Here is a 20799-nt window from a genome sequence, read left to right on the forward strand (position 1 = left end):
TCACTGCTAGCTTGCTGCCCCCTGCCGCAGGCCGAGCTCGTGGTGCGGTGGCAGCTCCTATCGGCAACGATGGGCGTGCCGCCGGCCCCGCTCGCCTCTGTGGCGCAGCTGCACTCTTCGCTCGTCGCCACTGAGCAAGCAGCGGCAGCAGTAGCAGATGCAGCAGCGACAGCAGCAGCGGCAGCAGAGGCAGCAGCGGCCGCAGGAGCCGCAGCAGCAGCAGCAGCAATAGTGCAGCTTGCGCCGTCCCACGGCGCGGCGCCCTCTATCCCTCAGACGAGTGCGGACGCCTCCGATGACCCCGCCGCCCGCCGCTTCGGCACTCATCCTCACTCACTGCCGCCCTCGCCCCCGCCCGCGGGGAATCACGCGATGCCTTCCCAAGGCCTCGGAAACGGTTGTGGCGCTCTGATCCTCGGTCTTGCAGCCGCCTGCCTCCAGAAGGCTGATCTCTTCTTCTTGTTCGTAATGTTGGAAGTCATCCTGTGGGTGATGGCATGGTGGAAGGGCGAGGCGCGAAAGGCAGCTCAGCTGGGTAGTGTCCTCCTCCTTCTATCCCACCTAGTCAGGGTCGCCATCGCTTGCACAAGTGATCCGATCCAGTTCGAGAAGGAACTAGAGAGATGGGTGAGCGCCCCGCTCCAGGTGCTCGCATTGGTCACAATCAGCATATGCGCCGGGGGTCTGCTGGCAGCGTTACCCGGCGTCTCTGTCAGGCTGCGGCTCGGGTGTCTTTCGAGTTTTGAGGCCCTACGGCTGGTTGCTGCCATCATCATTGTCCAGCGAACTGGCAACCTTTGGCATCTGCGACAGCCGATATTGCTACTCAGCGTAACGCTGACCTCGTTTTCAGCCTTTTTCTATTACGGGATAGGTATCAGTGATAGGGGGCATAGGAGATTAGGGGTAGTGTGGCCGGTAAATTAAAAAAATGCAGATCCTCATTGGCGCGGATTTGTTTTTGTACGGCTACGGGGTGTGAGCTACGGCTCTAGACCTAATGTGTGGCCTACGGTACCCACAGCTTGTACGCGATTCCAGGGCAGGGGGGAGTGAGGAGAGAGAGCGCCGTCAATTTAAAAGCTCGATAGCAGAGCTCTCCCCGCTCACATGGCGCCCGCAATCCGTAAGGCAACTCAGCACACGCGTCTCTTCAGACTTCACCGGACACCGCGACCGCCCCGCCCAGGCGGCCTGCGGCGTCCTCCGACCGTAAGGTGCGCCCTCATCATGTGCGGCATCGTGTTGACTTGTGCGGCGAGGACCACAGCGGCGACCCCTGCCTCACACTCCAGCCTCACGTCTTCATCACGTGCGTGCCGCGCACCTTGCGCGGCATCCCGTCCCGCCTGCACCAAAAGCGCGGCAGCCATGTGTGTCAGCGAGTCGCGCCTCCCTGCGAGCGTGCGCGCCTGGGGACGCTAGACGAGAGACACGCTCCTCTCGGCTCCTCCCGGCTCTCTCCTCTCTCGGCTGGTCTCGGCTCGTCTCCGCCTCAGCGCCCTCAGGCTCACGCGCATCCGGCTGCGGTTCTTCGCATTCTCAAAGATGGCCCGCTGCAGCGCGGCGATGACGGGGTACACGTCGGTGCCTATAGCAATTAACAGTTGATGTGGTTATTCAAGGTGTTGCCTACACGTCGGTGCCTGCGCCGGAGCTATGTGTGCGTGTGCGTGTGTGTGTGTGTGTGTGCGTGCGTGCGTGCGTGCGTGCGTGCGTGCGTGCGTGCGTGCGTGCGTGCGTGCGTGCGTGCGTGCGTGCGTGTGTGCGTGTGCGTGTGTGTGTGTGTGTGTGTGTGTGTGTGTGTGTGTGTGTGTGTGCGTGCGTGCGTGCGTGCGTGCGTGCGGATGGCGCGCCCTCGTCAGAATCCATGCGGAAGGCGTCGTCGTTGTTGTGCTTGAGCGACCACGGCGTGTGCTGGCCGGCGAGGGCGAGGCCTAGGGGGGCAAGGCAAGGGGAGGTACAACCAGCTGACTGTGCGCCTTCGCGGGGTACGAGCGGCCAGTTCTGTCACGCATCTCGACGCTCTTGTACGATCTCGGCTCACGATCTCGGCTCGACCTCGGCTCATCTCGGCTCGATCTCGGCTCATCTCGGCTCGTCTCGCTGCCCGAGCAGCGGAGCTTGTCGTGGCTCGGGTGGAGGGCGGGCAGCGCTTTGTCGCACTGCTTGAAGAAGTCTCGGAGGATGCCTGTGCACCACATCATGTGTGTGAGTTCGCATTGCAGATCGGCGGTCGCACTGCTTGAAGAAGTCTCGGAGTTCCCGGGTCGGAGGCGCACGAGACATGCCCCCACGGATTGACGCACCTGGGTCACAGCAAAAACAATCTCTGCCCAAACGTCGGAGGCGAGGCGTGGCCCAACAGGGCTTTTGACCCACACCTCCGGCTGCCGCGGCCGCCGTGCTCGACGAGCGACGCGTGCGCCGCCACGATCTTGCGCGCGTGCGAGGCGTGCAGCACGTACGCGTGCGAGTCGGTGTAGTTCGAGCACGCCAGGAGCCGCGCCTGGCCTCGAGCAATCTCGCTCAATCTCGACCACACATCTCGATCTCATCTCGACCACATCTCGACCACATCTCCGCCACATCTCCGCCACATCTCCGCCACATCTCGACCACATCTCGATCACATCTCGACCACATCTCGACCACATCTCGACCACATCTCGGCCTCATCTCGGCCTCATCTCGGCCTCATCTCGACCTCATCTCGACCACATCTCGACCTCATCTCGACCACATCTCGGCCTCATCTCGGCCTCATCTCGACCACATCTCGACCTCATCTCGACCACATCTCGACCACATCTCGACCTCATCTCGGCGACGAGGTCTCGGCTACGCAGCCTCGCCGTCGGCCAGCCAGCCACGCCGCGCGTGTGCTCGTGGCATCGCGCCTTGGGGTAGAGCGGAACCGACTCCGTCCATTGATGGCCAGCGCACCCACGCCCCGCGGATGCGTGTGCGTGAGGCGCGGGCAGCGCGGTGCAGCGCACGCCTTCCGGCTGGCCACGTTCACCTCCTGCCCCGAGCCGGCGTTCCCCACGCCGAGCTGCAGCTTAGTCACTCCATCCCGGGCGCGGGTCTGCGCGGCGGCGGCGTGGAGCAGCTGCGGCAGCGTGGCCGCCTCGCCGGGCGAGCTGCCCTGCACGTACTCGACATCGTCCTAGAAAGGCCAAACAACAACACGCCAGTCAGAAGGCGCTGCTCACACCCCACACCGCATCCCAGCACACGTGCAGTCGGCGGGGTCGCCTCGAACACGGCGGCGGCGTGGACGCCGATGCGCTGGAGGCACGGGTGGCACCTCGCGGCGAGGCACCTATACGCATCAGCAAGGCCCCGGGGGGAAAGCCCGCGCTGAGAGAGGGCTCTCTCTGACGGCTGGCACCGGCGTGTGTGGCGAGGTGTGTACTGGATCGCTCGGAGGTGGAAGTACGCGTTGGCGACTTTGTGGCCCGAGCCGAGCCCGGACTTTGCGCGGCCCACGCGATGCCCCTTCTCAATCTGGTTCCGCAGGTTCCCGTACGGCGCGTTGAGCACGAAGAGCGGCTGGTCCGGCGACGCGCCGCCGACCCGGAGCTGCGGCCACGCGGTGCTAGCGAGAGGTGGCTGCGGGCCTGCCGACGAGGCGTTGGTGGAGGGCGAGAGGTAGATCCGGACCGGCGAGCCGTAAACTGGAGGCTCCCACCGCACGTCGAAGTCCTGTGGGTGCATGGGCGGCAACTCGATCCTGCACCAGTTGTCGCCGCCACGGTCGAGCCACGCGCGTAGCCGCGCGCCGCGCTGCGGCGTCGATACGGAGTAGAAGACGGGGAAGGGAGGGGGCGCCTCCCTCATCCTCGATCCTGCACCAGCTCGACGACGAGGCGGCCGATATTATCTCCTGTCCCCGGGAGAGCGGCGGCGGCGGTAGGGGCGACAGGGAGCGCCGTGATCGGATTCACAGACACACTGCGAAGAATTCTACTCGGGTGGAATTCCTCTCTCGAGGTTCTCGAGGTGGATATCCTTTGGCCGCGTTGGGTAGCGAGGATTGGTGTAACCCGAGCCACGGAGGCGTGTTTTCTGGCGGCCGACCGTCAGTGCACGGAGTTGCCACTTCTCCGACTGCCCCGGCTAGTTCCCGAGGTCGTCGGGTGTGACCCCTTCGTCCCCCGAGACCTAGCGCGGGTGGGTTGGAGGGGGCTCGCCCCGTTCCTCCCCATCGGGCCGCGTGAGCGGCCTCGCCTCGCAGATTCGTTTTTCGCGCCTGGGTCAGGCGCGAGGGGCATCCCCCGGGTCGCTCGACCAGCGATCCGAAGAGTGGCCGCTATGCGAGGGAAAGAGCGGGGCCCACGGGGTACGCCTCCGTCCGGCCCCCTCCGAGGGGGGAAGGGAATTGTGGGGTCCCCACGGGCGCCTCAGTTCGGCCCCCCCGAGGGGGGGGAGGGGAGCAAGGGGGTGGGGGGGGTCGGGGCGGGGGGGAGGGGTCTCGGGTTTCATGGGAGGGGCCTCCGTTCAAGCGCTCATCACCGGAGTGAGAGCTGCCTGACGTCTTCCCCTCCTCCCTCGCGGCAGCGAGTAGGCAGCGAGTAGAGAGGGTGGAGGGGCCTCGGTGACAGGCGAGCGCAGTGGCGCGCGCCCAACAGTGGAATTCCTAGAATGGCGAAAGAATTTTACAAACGAACTCCCTCGCACAAGGGCGAAAGAATTTAAACTTACCTCGCACGACTCCTGCGAGGACGGCGAGGCACTTATAGCTCCGTGAGTGTGAGTGAGTGAGTATTCTTGATACGAAACCACGACGACACGCACCGGTCGACTCGCATCGGTTAAGCCCTGGATGGAGCAGTTGCCGCCGACCAGTGCGAGCGCCGCGCCAGTCCCCGCGAGCTGGCCCACCACAATTGCGTTGGCGCCGTCGGGCGCGTCGCGAAAGAAGACGTCGCGGTTCTCTGCAATGTCGTAAGCCAGCAGCGCTGTCGGCGTGCCCACAAGCAGAATGTCGCGACCGAGCGATGGGTCGAGCCGGCCCGAGGCGAGTGACGAAACCTTCCGGTTGATGTTGAGGTAGCGGAGCTCCTCGCCGGGACGCGCCTCGCCTGGGGTGTGACAGAACAGCTTGCCCGCGGCGGTCGCGCACACCAGCGACGGCGTCTTCTGCCCGTCAAACTTGCCCACGCAGACCTGGAGGGGTGTCGACGGGTGAGCCTCGAGCCTCGGCTGGCTCCCCACCGTGCGGGCGTGGCTGGTGCTCTGCGCGCTGCGCTGATCCATCGGAACCGGGCCCGTCGGTCCGTGTGCGCTTGGCTGTCCGGGGATGTTGCTGCATGAGCCTCAGGGCGGGATGCGGGCGGGGAGTGCCACTGTGTGCGCGCACCAGGCCAGGGAGGATTGGCGTCTTGAGCTCCAGCCGAAAGGCCGGCAGCATTGGTGTTTGGAATACGCAGCCCGGTGAGGTGGAGACCAGGACGTGGCCTCAGGCCAGTGCCGCGCACTGCATTAGGGCCGGCCAACCGTCGGCGGCGTTCGTTTCGCGTGGTTTGTCGGAGAAAGAATATACCGAGGCCGTAAAGATATAAAAAAGAAAGAAAACGGACAACCAAAGGGAGGGATGGGAGGACGGCACGCCGCCACCCCGGTGAAGACCGCAAATTCTTTTTCTGGGTACGCCCATGCTGCGAGCTGAGTCGCATGCTACTGGCGGCGTCGATGGGCCTCGGTGCGGCGATCCGCGAGCTCGCGCTCCGGCCGCGCACGCTGCGCTCGCTGGCGGGCTCATCGGTAGCCAGAGCGGCTGCGGCCGCGACCGCCGCACCGCACGACGCCGACGCCGCCTTCATGGACCTGGCGCTTGAAGAGGCTGCGGCGGCTCGCGATGCAGGCGAGGTGCCCATCGGGTCGGTGCTGGTGATGGCTGGCGAGGTTGTGGCGTCCGCGCGCAACCGCGTCGAGGAGCTGCAGGACGCCTCCGCCCACGCCGAGATGCTCTGCATGCGCGCCGCCGCCGCGTCGCACGGCGGGTGGAGGCTCAACGCCGACGCGGCGGGCGACCCGTGCCCGAGCACGCTGTACGTGACGGTGGAGCCGTGTCCGATGTGCTACGCCGCGCTGCACGGCTTCCGCGTGGAGCGGCTGGTGTACGGCGCGCCCAACGACCGCCTCGGCGCTGTGCATGGCGCGATGCGTGCGCCGGCGCGGTCACTGCTCTCCCTCCCTACCTCCCTCTGTCTACCTGCCTCGCTGCCTCTCTCTCTCTCTCTCCCACTCCCCGGCTCACACTTGCTGGCGCTTTCGATCGCTTCGCTTTGCTCGATCTCTCTCTCTCTCTCTCTCTCTCTCTCTCTCTCTCTCTCTCTCCCTCCCTCCCTCCCTCCCTCCCTCCCTCCCTCCCTCCCTCCCTCCCTATCTCTCCCCCTCTCTCTCTCCCCACCCCAGTCGCTGTGAGTAGGTGGAGCACCCCTTCCACACCCTGGAGGTGCAGGGCGGCGTGAGGGAGGAGGCGGCGGCCGAGCTGATGCGAGCTTTCTTCCGTGGGCGGAGGAGGCAGCCCGGCTGGCAGGAGCCGTCCGGAGGCTAATAGGCTCGGTTCGGCGGCACGTTTATCGTTTAGCCTCCTGAAGAGCCGGCCCAGCTCGATTTTCGGCGGCACGTTTTCGGCGGCACGTTTATCGTTTTGATGTCGAGGGCGTCGTACCTGGACCAGCCCGTTGAGGCGATGTCTCCCAGTGAGCCGTGTAATCTGCTGTCTATCGTCGGCTCTCGCTGTTGGCCGTAGTTTGACAGAAGAGAAATTTAGCACAGAAACTTTTCATTTCATGAAACACCCAGACACGAGACAGGCCGAAAGCCCAAAACGCACTTGGGCTCTCTCGTGTCTCAAGTGGGAGCTGGCCCCAAGACCGACTGTCGCTCCGACGTCCGACTCGCCGAGCGCGAGCCGCGCCCGCTGCTGCCGCCAGACGGACTCTCGTCGCCCAAAAAAGCGGGTCGTCGTTGTTACCCGCTTGGATGAAAGAACTGCGAGAGACACATCAGCGTCAGCACTCAACGCGCTCAGCGGCGGGGCCGCCGCCTGGACTTACTCGCAGCAGATGGGCCGCACTCCGAACAGCACCCGCCGTCCTCCCAGCAGTGGATCCTTCAAGCAGTAGCCATCTGCGCCGCACAGGCAGCACGGGGGAGGAACTGGCGCGATCATCTCTTCCGGCGAGTACCCAATCTCGCACCCGGGTTTGACCGTCGGGCAAGAGTCTGCCTTGCAGCATGCCGGCCACCCGTCGATGTAGCAGGCGGTGTCGGGCGCGTATGTGCAGTAAGACGCGCCGACGAGACCCTGCAGCCCACGCCTGCGTTTCGTGGGGAATTGGCGTCCAGAGAAGGCCAGGCCCAGGGAGGGTGTCGACTTCAGAGAAGGTCAGGCTCAGGGAGGGCGGAGAAGGCCATGCCCGGCAGCGGCCACGTGTTCGAACGTGTCCCGTTTTTTTGTGAAGAGACGGATGGTCACTACGCACCTGGCGGCGGTGGCAGGCTTGGCGCCCGCGGTGTCTACCGGCGCTCCGAGGACGGCGGCGAGGGCGAGAGCGGCCGCGATTGGCATTACGGCTGTCGATGAATACGCTCTGCGCCGACGGTCGCGTGACTCTAAAGGGTAAAAGTTGGGCGGTCTGACGCGAAAACGCGGCGGGCGGCAGGGGGGGGGGGGGGCAGGCGGGCAAGGGAGGAGCTTGCCCTATTGGAAGAGCACCGTTGGACCACGAGCACGAGGTCCTTTTGCTTAGTTAGTTACAAAAACTGTTGATGCAACAATCAATGCTTCTCTTGCGCGCATCGCCATATTTAAGAGAGACTCTTCTCCATGATGCCTGCGGCATCCAAGGCCTCAGTTAGAGCTCTAGTGCTCGGGCTCTCTTGCTTTTGTGCGCTTGTGATGTGGAGTGGCCGCGCGCCACGCGTAGACCGACGCCCACCCCTGCGGACGGACGGAGTCGGAGAAGAGCCTGCAGAGGTCCTCACGGGGAGAGGTCCTCACCGACGTAGAGGTCCTCACACCAGACAGATGTAGAATTGCCGCTGACTGTCCTGACGAGCGGAATCGTGAATGTGATCTCCTCTCCTGGATCGATGTATGCTACATGTAGATTTGGGGTGAATGGTGTATGGTGCGTGAGTGAGTTGCATCGCCTTGTTGTCTGCGATTGAATTCTTCCCACCTGGAGCACTTGGCGTCCCGAAAATTCTTTTTCTTGATCGAACAAGCTAGCAGCGCGGGAGAGAAGAGCCTGCAGGACCTCACCAGATGTAGAAATTTAGGCGGATGAGCGGGTCCTTTTTGTGTTTTATTATCTTCCAGTCGATGAGATACTTCTTGTCCTCGCCGCGTCGCTCGTCGCGTCGTCGGCAGTCGACGTAGCTTGCTACACACAAGCCGGGGCCTGGTGCACGCTGCAGAGGCAGTGCAGAGGTCCTCACTTCTAAGAGGTCCTCACACCCAGAGGTCCTCACGGAGAGGTCCTCACCAGACCTCTCGCCTCGCCGCATCAGAGCCCTGTCTTCTATCTGGCCGAGCGTGTGGGAGCGCCTGTGCGTTGTCAGCTGTCGTTGCTAGACAGTACATACTCCTGGTGCGCCGCAAGATTCGTTCGCGTTCCGAACCGCTGTTAGGGTGCCCACAGGGCCCAAAAAAAGAAAGAAAAAAGAAATGGGCCACCCCCGATCGCAGCACTTTGTGTTGGCCAGTCGAGAAATTGAGAGTGTGACTAGGAGGGTGGGACGCTGGGGATTCTCAAAGGTATACCCTTGGAATGGCCGGATCCAGCCTTAAAAGTACGAGATCGCGCGCGCTTCGCGCGCTGCACCGCCTATTCTCCGCGGCTGTGTGACGACGCGTGCCGTGTACCAGCAGAGTTGGGCGCGCGCGGCGCGACGGCGCCCGCGAGGGAAGGCGCGGGTGCAGCGGCCGCCGGCGGCCGTACCGCCCGCCAGCCGGCGCAGCAGCGGCCAGCGCAGCGGCCGCCGGCGCAGCAGCCAGATCAGCCGGTGCGCGCCTTGCGAGGCGAGTACTGCCGCCCGGCAGCCTTGAGGCGGCCGGGCGGCAGTACTCGTTCGAACTTTGCGAGCCGTGCGCGCGCCGAGGCGCCCGCGGCGCGCGCCCGCCCGGCTGCCAGTAGGAGGCGGCGCAATATGGCCTATAGTACAGCCCTTAGGAGGAGGAAGAGGCTGGCTGGCAGTGCTGTATGCCGCCGAGGGGCAGTTTTGGGGTGCTGACCCACGCCCAGCGGGCGTTGCAGAACGCGTCCGCAGCCGGGACAACCCGCCCCCCCAGCCAAGGCCGGTCGAAGCCCACTTGAGTGCAGCCATGAGGAGTCCTCTTGGTGCTCCTGGCGGCCGTTGGAATGGCGAGCGCGCGCCGAGGGGGGGGGGGGTCTTGCTTGCTCCACACCGAGCGCCATCGGTCCGGACCGGTGCACTCAATGAGGGGAGGCCTGCACAAGGTCTGTGCCGCGGGCGCTCGGCGCCCAAGTGCAGTGTCACGCTCGCGCTGGAGCGGGTCACAATGGGAAACCCTCGTTTCCTATGAACTCGGTCCCCCAACGGAAGAGGCCTCGCTCCTATTGGAACTGGCCAACATCAGATTTGCCTCGTGCGTCCCTTTTTGAGTCGCAAAGCTATTTTCTTTTGGGTCCTGTATATGTGTTAGATTTATTTTGTGCTGTTTTCCTGTGTGCAGCTTCATCACGTTCGTTTTCTTTTTACGCAGAATGAATGGAATTCTTTTTCCTGTGCCTTTTGTGGTGCTAGTTCGTGCCAGTCTGCTGTGAGAGGGGCTTGTGTTCGTAGAATTCTTTTTCTTGCTCAGCTGGGCGCTGCCACGGCCGGTTAGCACGGCCGGTTAGCTCTCATGAGCGCCCGGGCCGCCTCGCTCGTGAGCCTCGCGATAATCTGCTCGTGCTCGGCCTTCTCGTGGGAGCACGACGCCGACCACCTCATCGAGTCGGCGCTCAACATCACTCGCGGCCACGGCGCGGGAGCACACAGCCGCGATCTCTACCTCCCACTCGCCGTCACTGTGCTGGCTCCGCCGTTTCCGCAGCTCGACGCGCCGCCCGTCCCACTCGACCCAGCCCGCGATGTGTCTGGCCCGTACTCACGTCCGCAGGAGGCGAGTGCGCGATCGGCGTCGGGTGCGGCGTCGTGGCGGGATGGCTCTTCCGGAAGCTGCAGGCTCGCCAGCGGCCTCGCACCGCCCGCCGCGCGCACGAGCCTCCGCCCATCGTTCGCCTGTGGGCCGCTTTCCCTCCGCCCCCGCTCCTCTGTCTCTGGCCTGCTCCTCCCAAACCCTCCCTTCGCGCAGCAGCAGAGCAGTAGCACACAGACAGTCGCCGCCCGCTCTCCTCTAGGAAGGCTCTAGGACGGTTCTCTCTAGGAAGGACAGGTCGCCTCCCGGTCTCCTCTCCTCCGCGCGTCGAGCCGGCCGCCTGGCAGGAGCACCCACCGCCCCCGCGCTTGCGTGCCGCAGGGAGCCATCGTGACTGCGGCGGTGGTTGGCGCGCTTGGGACAGGGCTTGCGCTACACCAGAACTGGGTGAGGCCTCTTGGCTGCAGAATCAGCCAGTCAGTCTTAGACAGGTCCTAGCACGGACGGCGAGGCACACGCACACACGCGGAGCACACACGGGGCAGACACACACACGAGGCGGTGTGTGCCATCTCAGCAGAGGGGTTGGCCATCTCACGAGAGGGTTGGCGGTCAGTGCGGCGTCAACTGTACACAGCAGAGAATGAATGAGTGACGCGCCCTTTACTGCACCGAAGGTGACGCCCGATGGCGTGCACGCGGGCGCACGCGTGGCGGTGCGAGCGCTGCAAGAGACGGCGCGCCACTGCATTAGCCGCGCGCGCGCCCCAGAGCCTTCCGAGAACCTTCCGAGAACCTTCCCAGCGCCGTCCTACCACCGCACCACCACTCCTTCCTAACACCTTCCTACCACCTTCCGCACCTTCCTAGCATCTTCCTACCACCTTCCACGATCCTCCGCAGGCGAGCGCGCACGCCGGCTCGCTCGACATGGACGGCGACGGCAGCCTCACGCTCGAGGTCTCCGCCACCGCCTCGCGGAGATTACCCGAGATTATCTGTTGTGGCAGCCGGACAGTGGGGTGCCCACTGGGTGCCCACTGGGTGCCCATTGGGTACGCTTGGGGGGGGGGGGGGGGCACAGGGCGCGGCACGGACGGCGCACACAAACGGCAGGCTGCAGGACACGGGGGAGGCACAGTAGTGACGCGGGGGAGTCTAAGCGATGGCGGCCTCCTCCGGACACACCCGGACACGTGCCTGCTCGAGTTGCGCTGCTCACGCGCGGTGGTGTGAAGACACGGCGCGAGACTCTTCTCTCCCACACCCCGGCTCCTGACGCGTCGTGCCGTGCGCCCTCGCCACCCGTCCTCACACGCCTAGTCACACGCCCGCTGGCCCCTGTAAGCGGTGTTGTTCCTGCCGCAGGACTCGAAGCTGATGGGCTCCAAGGTGGCGCCCTTTGTGCAGCGGCACCCGGGCTTTGCCGGCGGCGTGGTGGGCGGCCTGGCCTTTGCGCAGCGGTTGCTCTAGCCGCTCCCATGCATTAGGCGTATTCCCTAGTTTTCTGTGTTGATGTCTCCCAACCCCCCTTCCCGCTCTTTGCGCTTCTGCCTTCCCCCCGATCAGCGGCTTTTCGGAGTTTCGCCTCGTACACCGTATACCGACATACTCTGTACCTTAAGGTATACATGTATTCACCTTATTCCTTAGTGTTCTCTGTCTCAAAAAAGGCAATTTTTTGCATTTTGGTGCTGGTAGACCCCCAAAAACAAGGCGCGCGCAGCGCGCCCATGTGTGCGCCGCAGGCGCCCCAAGCGGCGCGGAGCGCCGCCGCAGGCGGCGGCGGACAGCAGTTGCGCGAAATTAAACGCCATTTTCCGTTCCGCGGTTTTGCCACTAACTCACTCCCTGAGCTGCATCTTCGGAGCTGGCGGTCGTGTGGCCGTCATAGCGCTTAGCGGCGAGGCGCGGCCGCGCCGGCCGGGGCAAGGGGGGGCGACTCTCGCATCTCCACGCCCGGGACACGGGCAGGAGCCCCAGGGCATTCAAAGTGCAAGCACCGGCCCGGTGCCGTGGGTGAGCAACCTGCACCCCACTCCCTCCCTCCCAGACACAACCCGCACACAACCCCCACAGCGTGGACGTCTACATGTTCAGAAACACCATTGAGCAAGCAGCGAGGCGAGGGTGAAGGGGTAAGGGGCTGTGTGGGGCAGATGAATCTTCATCTGACTACTCCATCTAGCCTGGTGGGTCTCGCAGGAGGGGGGCAGAAGGTAAGATATTGGTGAGGCCAGCTAGTCGGACACCCTCCCACCGTCGGAATACTCCTCAGAGCGGTCGGTGTCCTCGTCGTCGTCCTCGCCCGACGCGGAGGTCGGGCGAGAGGTCTGCATCACCTCGTCGGCCGTGAACCCCCACAGGCAACTATGTGTACAACCACATCAGCGGGCCCAAGCACCGCATCGACGTCGCGATCGCCGCGGGCGACAGCGCCGCGGGGCGCTCGCTCCCTCACGGATTGGTTGGCCAAAGCTTCTCGACGCCCGGTCAGCGCAATGGCAAGCGGGACGGGTACCCCAGGATAGTGGGGGAAATGGCTCCGCTCTTCTGGGCAGGTGTGCACCAAAAGTGTTCGGTAGACCAGCCTCTCGGTACACGCCACGGCCCCGGGCTAGGCCCAATGCGTCCGCTACCACGCTCCAAACATGCGCATTCTCCTGCTGCAGGTCGCCATCAAGGAGCCGTCCTCGTCGTGTACGTCGTGCTGCCGTCGCGTGTACCGAGATGCCTCGCAACCGAGGCCTCGGCCGAACGGGCAAGAAGCATAAGAAATCAGCCAACGACAACATCCACAGGCAGCCCAAGGCGACCACCGAGCCCACGGTCGCCACCGAGGCGCCGGAGCCGCTCGCCGCGCCCGACACCTCGCCGGAAATGGAGGTCGAGCCGGCAGCGCCCGACGCGCAGGCGCTCGCGACAGGTGCGGCTGCTCGGCGACGTCGAGCGTGGTGCCCGACGGCTCAGGAGCCTTCTACCATAAACCACTACCACGGCTGCCACCGTCGGCGCCTTCGCTCGAGCTCTCCGAGGCCGCGTTCTGACCTCGTGCCGCTGTTGTCGCTACAGCAGCGACGAGGGCCGCGGCAAGGGGTGCAGCGGCGACGGGCGGGGGGGAGAGGCGCGGCCAGCTACCGGGTCGTTGCCCCCGCCCACCGCGCCGGGCCCCTGCACCCGGAGGCGGCTTGCGGCAGCCTTCCCGTGTCTCCGTGCGACCCGCTTGGGTAGCCGGCCATGTGTGGCCCGCTGCCGGAAAAAATCCGGGGTTTAGCTGGCGTATCTCGGGCCCACTTTAGAGCCAGGGCATGATCTTAGGTGTTCTGGATAGCCCACAAGGGTCTTCTTTGGCATGGTAGCGGTGGTTTTGCGCGAGGCGTTCATTCAAAAATCACCATTTCCCCCACTACCCAGGACCGCTGGCACCGTCACCACAAGCGCGCAGGCCGAGGGCGCGATCGAAGGCAGCGCCGCCTTGTACGAGCTGCCCTCGCCCTACGCCACGGGATTTGCCTTCTCCTGCTTCGACGCGGAGGAGCAGGTGTCAAACTGTAGAAGACAGAAGGAGATTGGAGCCAAGTCCAGGCGCCGGTGATGCTGGCGGCGGTGCCAGCGCTGGTGCTTGTGCCGGCTCGGGTAGCTAGAGGGGCCCCTCTCAAGCCACGAAACCTGTTTCGCAGGCGCACCCCGAGGCCGGCCTCCCGGCGGGCGGCGAGGCTTCGGCTACTGAAGACGAGGCGGCATGAGAATAGAGACCGCGAGGGCCGCGGTGGGTCTGCAGTGTCAGAGTGGCCCCGCCCTACTCCGAGGGTGACTGACAAGTCGGGGCACTCTTCTTGTTGCCCCCGTGAATTGTGGGCCTTGCACTTCGAATGCCATGGGGTTCCTGCCCGTGTCCGGGTGTGGAGACTCCTGCGCGCAGGGTGAGTTCGGGAATTCTTTTTGGCCTTTGTTAGTGCCAGTGCGCCCGTGCCAGCGTTGCGCGGCTGGTAAAATTCTAAAATAGTGCCAGTGCGCGCCAGTCCCGTGCCCAGCGTCGTGAGAGGGAACTGGTAAATTACACGCGTGTATAGAGGATCCGACGACGCAGCAGGATATAAAAGAAGAGCCAAATGAAACACAAAACGCGGGCACAAAGAGCAAAGGGTGAGTACACACACACACACACACACACACACACACACACACACACACACACACACACACACACACACACACACACACACACACACACACACACACACACACACACACAAAGAGCAAAGGGCGAAAAAACAGTTGCGCCGCTCAAGGTTTTTTGTAGCTAGACTTCGTTGTTAATAGAAACAAGCGAAGGCACACACAACATGACGCCAAACACACGATTGCACGCACCGCACCGCACCCCGCACCCCGCACCCCGCGCCCCGCCGGCCCCCGCCCCGCCTAGGTGGGAAGGATATGAGGAGATGGAACAGCCCGAGGGAGAAGCGAACGAAAATACATATGGGAGGGTGAAGTTGTGCACCACGCTGCCCGGCGTTTCTCACTTTCCGGGACAGCCCCGCCCTTGTGAGGCAGGAAAGTGGTGGCTACCCCGTACGCACTGTTGGCTCTGACCCCCTCGCCGCCGCCCATCCCCCCTCCCCTTCTCCAACCTCGACGAGCCGATTTACGCCAGCAGCTCTTCGTCTACGGCGACGCGCTCCAGCCATTACCCGACGCGAGTGCGCCCAGCTCGTGCTCCGGACGCTCATGAAATGGCAGCGTGCCGACGTGGCGGCCGCCGTGCGCGCCTGCAAGAAGCCGCCAAAGCAGCCGAGTAAGCAGCTCGAGGCGCTGCTCGATGCGCATCCGGAGGTACGCAGCCAGTTCGACGCGGTCGAGAATGCGGAGAAGCTGCAGCTGCGGGTGGACGATGCGGCGGAGCAGGACGATGAGGAGGTGGATGATTGGCGAGGAAGCAGCAGCGGCGGCGGGCCGAGCGGAAGCAATGATCGCGCCGACGCGCGGCGGATCGAGCGCATGCGGTTTGCCGACGAGCGGACCGCGGCGATGAGCGCGGCCGATTACGAGGTATTCGCGAGGGCGCGCGGCAATTTAGGACGTCCTGGCCATCAAAAAGCCCTTTGTCGCGCTGACGACGTCCAACGTGTTGGCCGACATGGCGCTCACGGGCAAGGGCAAGGCGCAGAAGCGCGTCTTCAAGCTCCTCACCAAGCTGTGGGCCGACAAAATGGCCGAGATTGTCGACGACGCCAACCGCGACGTACACGGCGGCGAGCTAAAGGTGCCGGACAAGGCGATTGCGCTGGCTCATTATGAGGTTGCATGCGAAAAGGTGATGCCGGGCGGCGGCGGCATGAAGAGGCCAAGGGAAGAGTAGCTAGAGTAGACTAGGAGGTTGGCCGTGGGTCTTAGCGTGGCCGCAAACTTGAAGTGCCTAGTACGACGCGCGCCAGCATTTCGCATGATTTCGTTGCTGCACGAAGCGCCTCTAAGCTGCCGAGCTTCCGAGTTCCGTCCCGGCCGCTCGACGCGCGAGTGCCACGTCCACAAATGCGACTTTGAGGCACCCAAGAAGTCTTCGCGCAAACGAGGCCACATGGAACCGATGGGCTCGCAGCAGAGTGCCATGACCGAGGTCGAGCGCGTGACGCTTCACGACCCGGCGAATTCTACGAAAAATACGTCGCTGGCGCCGCGGGCGGTCCACACCCTTTACGAGATACGACGGGCCGTGAGTTGAGGAAATCGGGGGACGCGACCCACTTCGCCACAGACGGTCCCGCGCCTCGCCGCTAAGACAGTGGCACGCCGGCGCGTGCCACTGTCTTTGTCCGGAGTGAAAAGTCCAACGCGCTCGTCGCCCCCAACCTGCGCCGCGCTCGGCGAACCTCGACAGCGCCTTCGGTGGCATGCAGCTCTTTGCGACAGAAGCCTGGAGAGCAGCTCGAGCAGGCGCACATCGCTTCCAGGGAGGGGGGCGCCCTTCTCTCCACACCACATGCTAGGGGGGGGGGTCCGACCCCCCCCAGCACCTTCACCACATGCTAGGGGGGGGGGCCCGACCCCCCCAGAGGCTTCACCACATGCTAGGGGGGGGTGGGGGTCATGGCCCCCCCCGGGAGACTCGTGGTCAGGGCCCTCCGGGCCCTTGATTTTACACTCATTTCGCAGCATTTTTCGAAGAAACTTATCCGTTGGAGCTACATGAGCCTTGAGACTGGCCAGATTCTCCAAAATATTGGACTTTCAGCCACGATTTCACAACTTTGTGGGGCAAAATCGGCTCTCTCTGGCGGCTATTCCTAGCCCACGAACTGCTGGGGGGTGCCCACCACATGCTAGGGGGGGGGTCCGACCCCCCCCAGAGGCTTCACCACATGCTAGGGGGGGGGGTCCCGACCCCCCCAGAGGCTTCGCCACATGCTAGGGGGGGGGTGGGGCGTGGAGAGAAGGGCGCCCCCCTCCCTGGAAGCGATGTGCGCCTGCTCCTCCTCTGCTGCTCACACACTCTGCACAGATGGCACAGCCCACTGTGCGGCTGCCACAGCTGTGACAGCGATGGGCTCGCCCTCACTGGCCATCAGTCACTTGTGCTGCGGCTTGTGTGAGCGACACTGCTCGGCGACTGCCGTCACACTGTGAGACATGGGTGTGAGCACCCACACACTGCGCATCCCCCATACACTCACACACACTCACACCATGCAATCCCGGATGCCAGCGCGAGCCAGGCTCGGACCAGGGGGTCTGAACCTGCCTGCGAGGTCTCTGGGGCGCCACAGAGCCACGATGGCAGACTGAGCGGTCCGTCCTCCTCTTCGGCCCCGCCTGGCTCGCGGCGCGGAGAGAACCCGGCGCCGGTCCGCGGCTGGCCTGAAAGCCCGTCCGCAAGCCCCTCGGAGCCCCCAAGGTGCGCCCGTTTGCCCCGCGCGCCGCCCGCGCCGCGCCTCCGTTTCGAGCAGGCCGTTCCCGGCAGATGCGCTTCGGGTGGGACGGGTTTTATTGTGGGTCGCATCCCGGCCCAGGGGCGGGACCAGAGCTCCGCGATAGGGTGACGGAGCTCCCCGCCCGGCGGCACAATGCCCGCTCACCGCTCGCTCCGCCCGTGCTCGCAGGCCGAGCGCCATGCCAGGAGGAGCGACCCGACCAAGAAGGCCCAGGAGGTCCACGCAGCCCTCCTGCTTGTGGCGTCGGCCTACTCGATGCGGGCACCTCGGGAGAAGCCGTTCCTGCCCGGCCTCAATCACCCCTCGAAGCAGCTGCGGCCGCGATTTCATCTGGTGACCACCCCACCCCGGCAGGCGCACGCTGAAGCGAGGCCGTCCCGCAGCGCTTCCGAGACGGGGCTGTTCGCGCGGAGCGTCACGCCGCAGGCGTCCGCCGGAGGCCCGCCGGAGGCTGAATGCGGCGGCCACGTCAGTCTTTTGCCCGCGAGGAGCCTGGCCGTCTCTTCCCAGCCGCTTTGCACGCCCCCAACATCCCCTGACAGCAGCAGCGCCTCACGGCGTGGGCTGCGAGGTCACTCGGGGTGACCCAGGGGGCGGCGGGGGAGCACTCTTCCGCCGGAGTAGCGGGCGGTCTTTCCGCTACTCGCTCGTACTTGAGGTGCATCCACGCCCGCCCACCACCTTCCCGGCAGCCCCACCCGCTCGGTGACGTCCTCACTCCCCCCCCCCCCCTCAGGCGAGGCCCTGACCACCAAACTCGCGCTCTGCGCTCCGGGAACGGGCAGCAGCGCGACGCTCTTCGAGAGCGAGCGGCGGCGGCGGCTCAGCACGAACCATGTCAGCGTAGGGCGGCGCTATAGCTGCGTGGCGGGCCCCCACCACCGGACTCCGTCAGGGCTCGCGTCTCCCTGCCAGCGCGGGAGCTGAGGGGAGCGCAGTGTCTGTGTCTGTGTTGTGTGTGAAAAAACATTAGATTCTGCATTCTCTTTGGGTCTGAGACCGTCTCTCGCACCAAATTGTGAGACCACAGCCAGACCAAAAAAAGGCAAAGCCGGAAAGCCTCCCAGATCGGTCATCGCTGCAGAATTCGGACGTTTGCTGCTAAAACAGCTAAAACGCACCGATAAAAAAGACTTTAGCAGCCAACGCAGCCGAGACGCGAGAGATAAAGCCCGAGCAGGCCGCAGAGCGAACTCGCCGTACTGAGCACCGCAGCGCGAACTCGCTCCTGTTCGCTGCGCAGCCCTAGCTGCGCTCCATTTTTGGCTCTGGCCGCGACCGACCCAGGCCCGGCTCCAGCCGCGGCCACGTCCGAGCCGGCGGCGGCCACGCAGCAGGGCGCGCCACCGCACATGCCACTCGCCGCAGCGGGCGGTGTCGCCGGCGGCGACGCACCGGATGCTGCCGGCATCGAGACACGGCGGAGCTGGTTGCCGAGCAGGAGGACGGCTCGGCACGGCGCCGGTGCACGGGACCGTCGCCATGTACGCCGGTGCACGGGACCGTCGCCATGTACGCCGGTGTCGTGGAGGGTATGATTATCCGGTAGGAGCCTGAGCGGGACATGGTGTGCGTGGTTGTGAGTATGCACCGTAAACGAGACGCGATCACGCTTTTAGCGCGACATTGAACGGGCTCCGCCTCGAGAGGGCGACTCGCGTGCGCGGCGCCGCTTGGGCGGGGCGGGAGAGCAGAGGCACGCGAGGCGGGCGGGAGGCGGGCGGGAGGCGATCTCAACTGCAGAAATCGCGCCGCGGAGAGCTCAAGTCAGCAGAGCGGCCCCTGCAGACGAGGGGACGGAGGTCGACGGCCAATTAATCGCTCTGGCGGGGCGTCGCCGCGGGGGGCGGGAGGCGTGGCGGGCGGGCCGAAGGCGCGGGCGAGTGTGAAGAGAACCGACGGCGTCAAACGGTCCGTGTCGGCACACGGGCGGCACGGGCAAGGGCCCGCACGTGCCCCATGGCCAGGGGGAGCGGCGGCGCTCCTGACTACGCTCGAACAGGCCCCGCGAGACGCCTCTCGCGGCGGAGGTCGAGCGGCGACGTCGAGCGCCGACTTCCGCGCGGCTCCTGCGTCGGGCGCGTGGTGCGCGTCGAGAGGGGTGGGTCGGACAGGCCGGTCCAGGGGGTCGTGTGGGCGCGTGCGAGGGCCGGAGTCGTGAAGCCACCCTCAATAAATAGGCCGCCGGATCAAAGTTGAGTCGCCGGCGTCCGGCCCTCGTCTAGCAGCCGCCGTGAGGCAACGGGAGCTCCTCCGAGGCTCAAAATTGGACCCATCTGACCGCTAACGCGTCCTCTGCAAGGCTGCGTCTTCGGGCTGCGGCCGGCGGAGACTGCCCAGCCTCGGCGAACCAGCGAAGATGGGACAGTCTCGTTGGCGCGGCACGAATTTCTTTTCCGGAGGTTCAGACCCGGGCTCGGACTGGACACCATGCAATTTGTCCTTCATCGCTTGGAGCTCGAACCCATCAGTCCAGCCAGGGCCGGCGCTGCGTCATCCCGTCCAACAATGCCCGCCCCCCGCCTCGACCGGTGCGACGTGGTCCGGCGGGAGGCGGGCGCCGAGCTACTCGTGCGGTGGAGTCCGTCGCTCTCGCCGACGCGCCAGCCGCTCGCCGCCTGGGTCGTCGAGTACTGCGCAAACGACTGGTGGCGGTGGCGGCGGCAGAGGGTGCCTGCGGGCGAGGATACGGAGCTGAGGGTGGCGCTTGCGGGCGTCGCGGCGGAGCCGGTTGCCGTGCGCGTGCAGGCGCTCCACGGCCGCCGCGCCTCCGCCTGGTCGCGCGTCGGCCGCGCGACGTCGTCGCGTCTCGTCTTTGCGCGGCTGGAGGCCTGCCCGCTCGGAGCGCGGCTGTCGCTGCGCACGCGGGCGGAGGTGGGCGGCTCGACGCCGGCCGCGGTCCAGCTCCACCTCTCCCTCGCGGGAGGAGGCAGAGTCGGCGCCAGCCTCCAGGTCGTCCTGGCTCCGTCTCGCGATGCGGCGGACGCTTCCGAGAAACGTCCGCCCGCCGCGGCAGCCTGCAGGGCGGTGGCGAGCGTGCGGAGCGCGCCGGCGGTGCGGACGCGGGTGGCGGCACTCCTTCTCGTCGACGACGGCGTGCGCGTCCCACACAGTGCCGCCGCCTCCGCCTCCACCTCCACCTCCGCCTCTGCCGATGCGCCGGCGCAGCTGCCGAGTGTTGCGCAGCTCCCGAGTGTTGAGGCTCCGCCGCAGCTGCTGAGCTTCGTCGCGCCGACGATCAGCTGCGGCGGGCCGGGCGAGGGCGGGGACCTCCTCGGCAGACCCGTGTACCGCGGCGGCGCGCAGAAGCGGCCGCGCGGGCAGGAGCAGGCGCGTGAGGGAGGCTTGCTAGCGCGGCCATCTCTTTGCCATCTCTCGGCCATCTCTCGGCCATCTCTCGGCCGTCTCTCGGCCATCTCTCGGCCATCTCTCGGCCATCTCTCTGCCACCTCTCGGCCACCTCTCGGCCACCTCTCGGCCATCTCTCGGCCATCTCTCGGCCATCTCTCGGCCATCTCTCGGCCATCTCTCGGCCATCTCTCGGCCGTCTCTCGGCTGCACATCTCGGCAAGACGCTCGCAGTCTCACTGTTCAGCCCGTATGACTCACGCCCCATCCGCGCAGGCGCACGAGGACGGCGTCAGAACGTCATCGTCGCCGCCAGCGGAAGCGGCCGCAGCCGCAGCGGCGGCGGCGGGGGAGACGGCCGCAGAGGGCGGGACGGCGGAAGTGGGGCGGCGC

The 20799-nt window shown here is 65.5% G+C and overlaps 5 protein-coding genes across 5 annotated transcripts in view; 3 read left to right on the forward strand and 2 right to left on the reverse strand.

Annotated features, from left to right (window-relative positions):
* Positions 1–983: 983 nt before the first annotated feature.
* Positions 984–5416, reverse strand: EMIHUDRAFT_104883 (hypothetical protein; the record flags this gene model as incomplete). Its single annotated transcript, XM_005763492.1, has 8 exons — positions 984–1009; positions 1328–1412; positions 1515–1591; positions 2947–3169; positions 3238–3325; positions 3395–3789; positions 4801–5172; positions 5366–5416. 8 exons carry the CDS (start codon positions 5414–5416, stop codon positions 984–986), a joined length of 1317 nt encoding a protein of 438 aa, XP_005763549.1.
* Positions 5417–5898: 482 nt separating this feature from the next.
* On the forward strand, positions 5899–6565 carry EMIHUDRAFT_104884 (hypothetical protein; the record flags this gene model as incomplete). Its single annotated transcript, XM_005763493.1, has 2 exons — positions 5899–6156; positions 6437–6565. The coding sequence occupies 2 exons, from the start codon at positions 5899–5901 to the stop codon at positions 6563–6565; spliced, it is 387 nt and encodes a 128-aa protein (XP_005763550.1).
* Positions 6566–14857: 8292 nt separating this feature from the next.
* EMIHUDRAFT_465114 (hypothetical protein) lies at positions 14858–18042 on the forward strand (the record flags this gene model as incomplete). The annotated part of the gene is made up of 4 exons (XM_005763494.1): positions 14858–15046; positions 15207–15443; positions 17227–17716; positions 17795–18042. 3 exons carry the CDS (start codon positions 14858–14860, stop codon positions 17641–17643), a joined length of 843 nt encoding a protein of 280 aa, XP_005763551.1. The 3' UTR covers positions 17644–17716; positions 17795–18042.
* Positions 18043–18135: 93 nt separating this feature from the next.
* EMIHUDRAFT_437688 (hypothetical protein) lies at positions 18136–18548 on the reverse strand (the record flags this gene model as incomplete). The annotated part of the gene is made up of 1 exon (XM_005763495.1): positions 18136–18548. A coding segment is annotated over exon 1 (405 nt), but the record flags the coding sequence as incomplete, so codon positions are not given.
* Positions 18549–19566: 1018 nt separating this feature from the next.
* EMIHUDRAFT_214951 (hypothetical protein) overlaps positions 19567–20799 on the forward strand; it is a gene marked incomplete at both ends in the record, with an annotated part of 7526 nt that continues 6293 nt past the window's right edge. Inside the window, 2 exons of the mRNA XM_005763496.1 lie at positions 19567–20154; positions 20260–20392. Of these exons, the coding sequence (XP_005763553.1) occupies positions 19567–20154; positions 20260–20392 (721 nt within the window). The remainder of the gene's footprint in view (positions 20155–20259; positions 20393–20799) is intronic.

The sequence above is a fragment of the Emiliania huxleyi genome (assembly GCF_000372725.1).
Source record: "Emiliania huxleyi CCMP1516 unplaced genomic scaffold EMIHUscaffold_63, whole genome shotgun sequence".
Taxonomy (NCBI): Eukaryota; Haptophyta; order Isochrysidales; family Noelaerhabdaceae; genus Emiliania; species Emiliania huxleyi.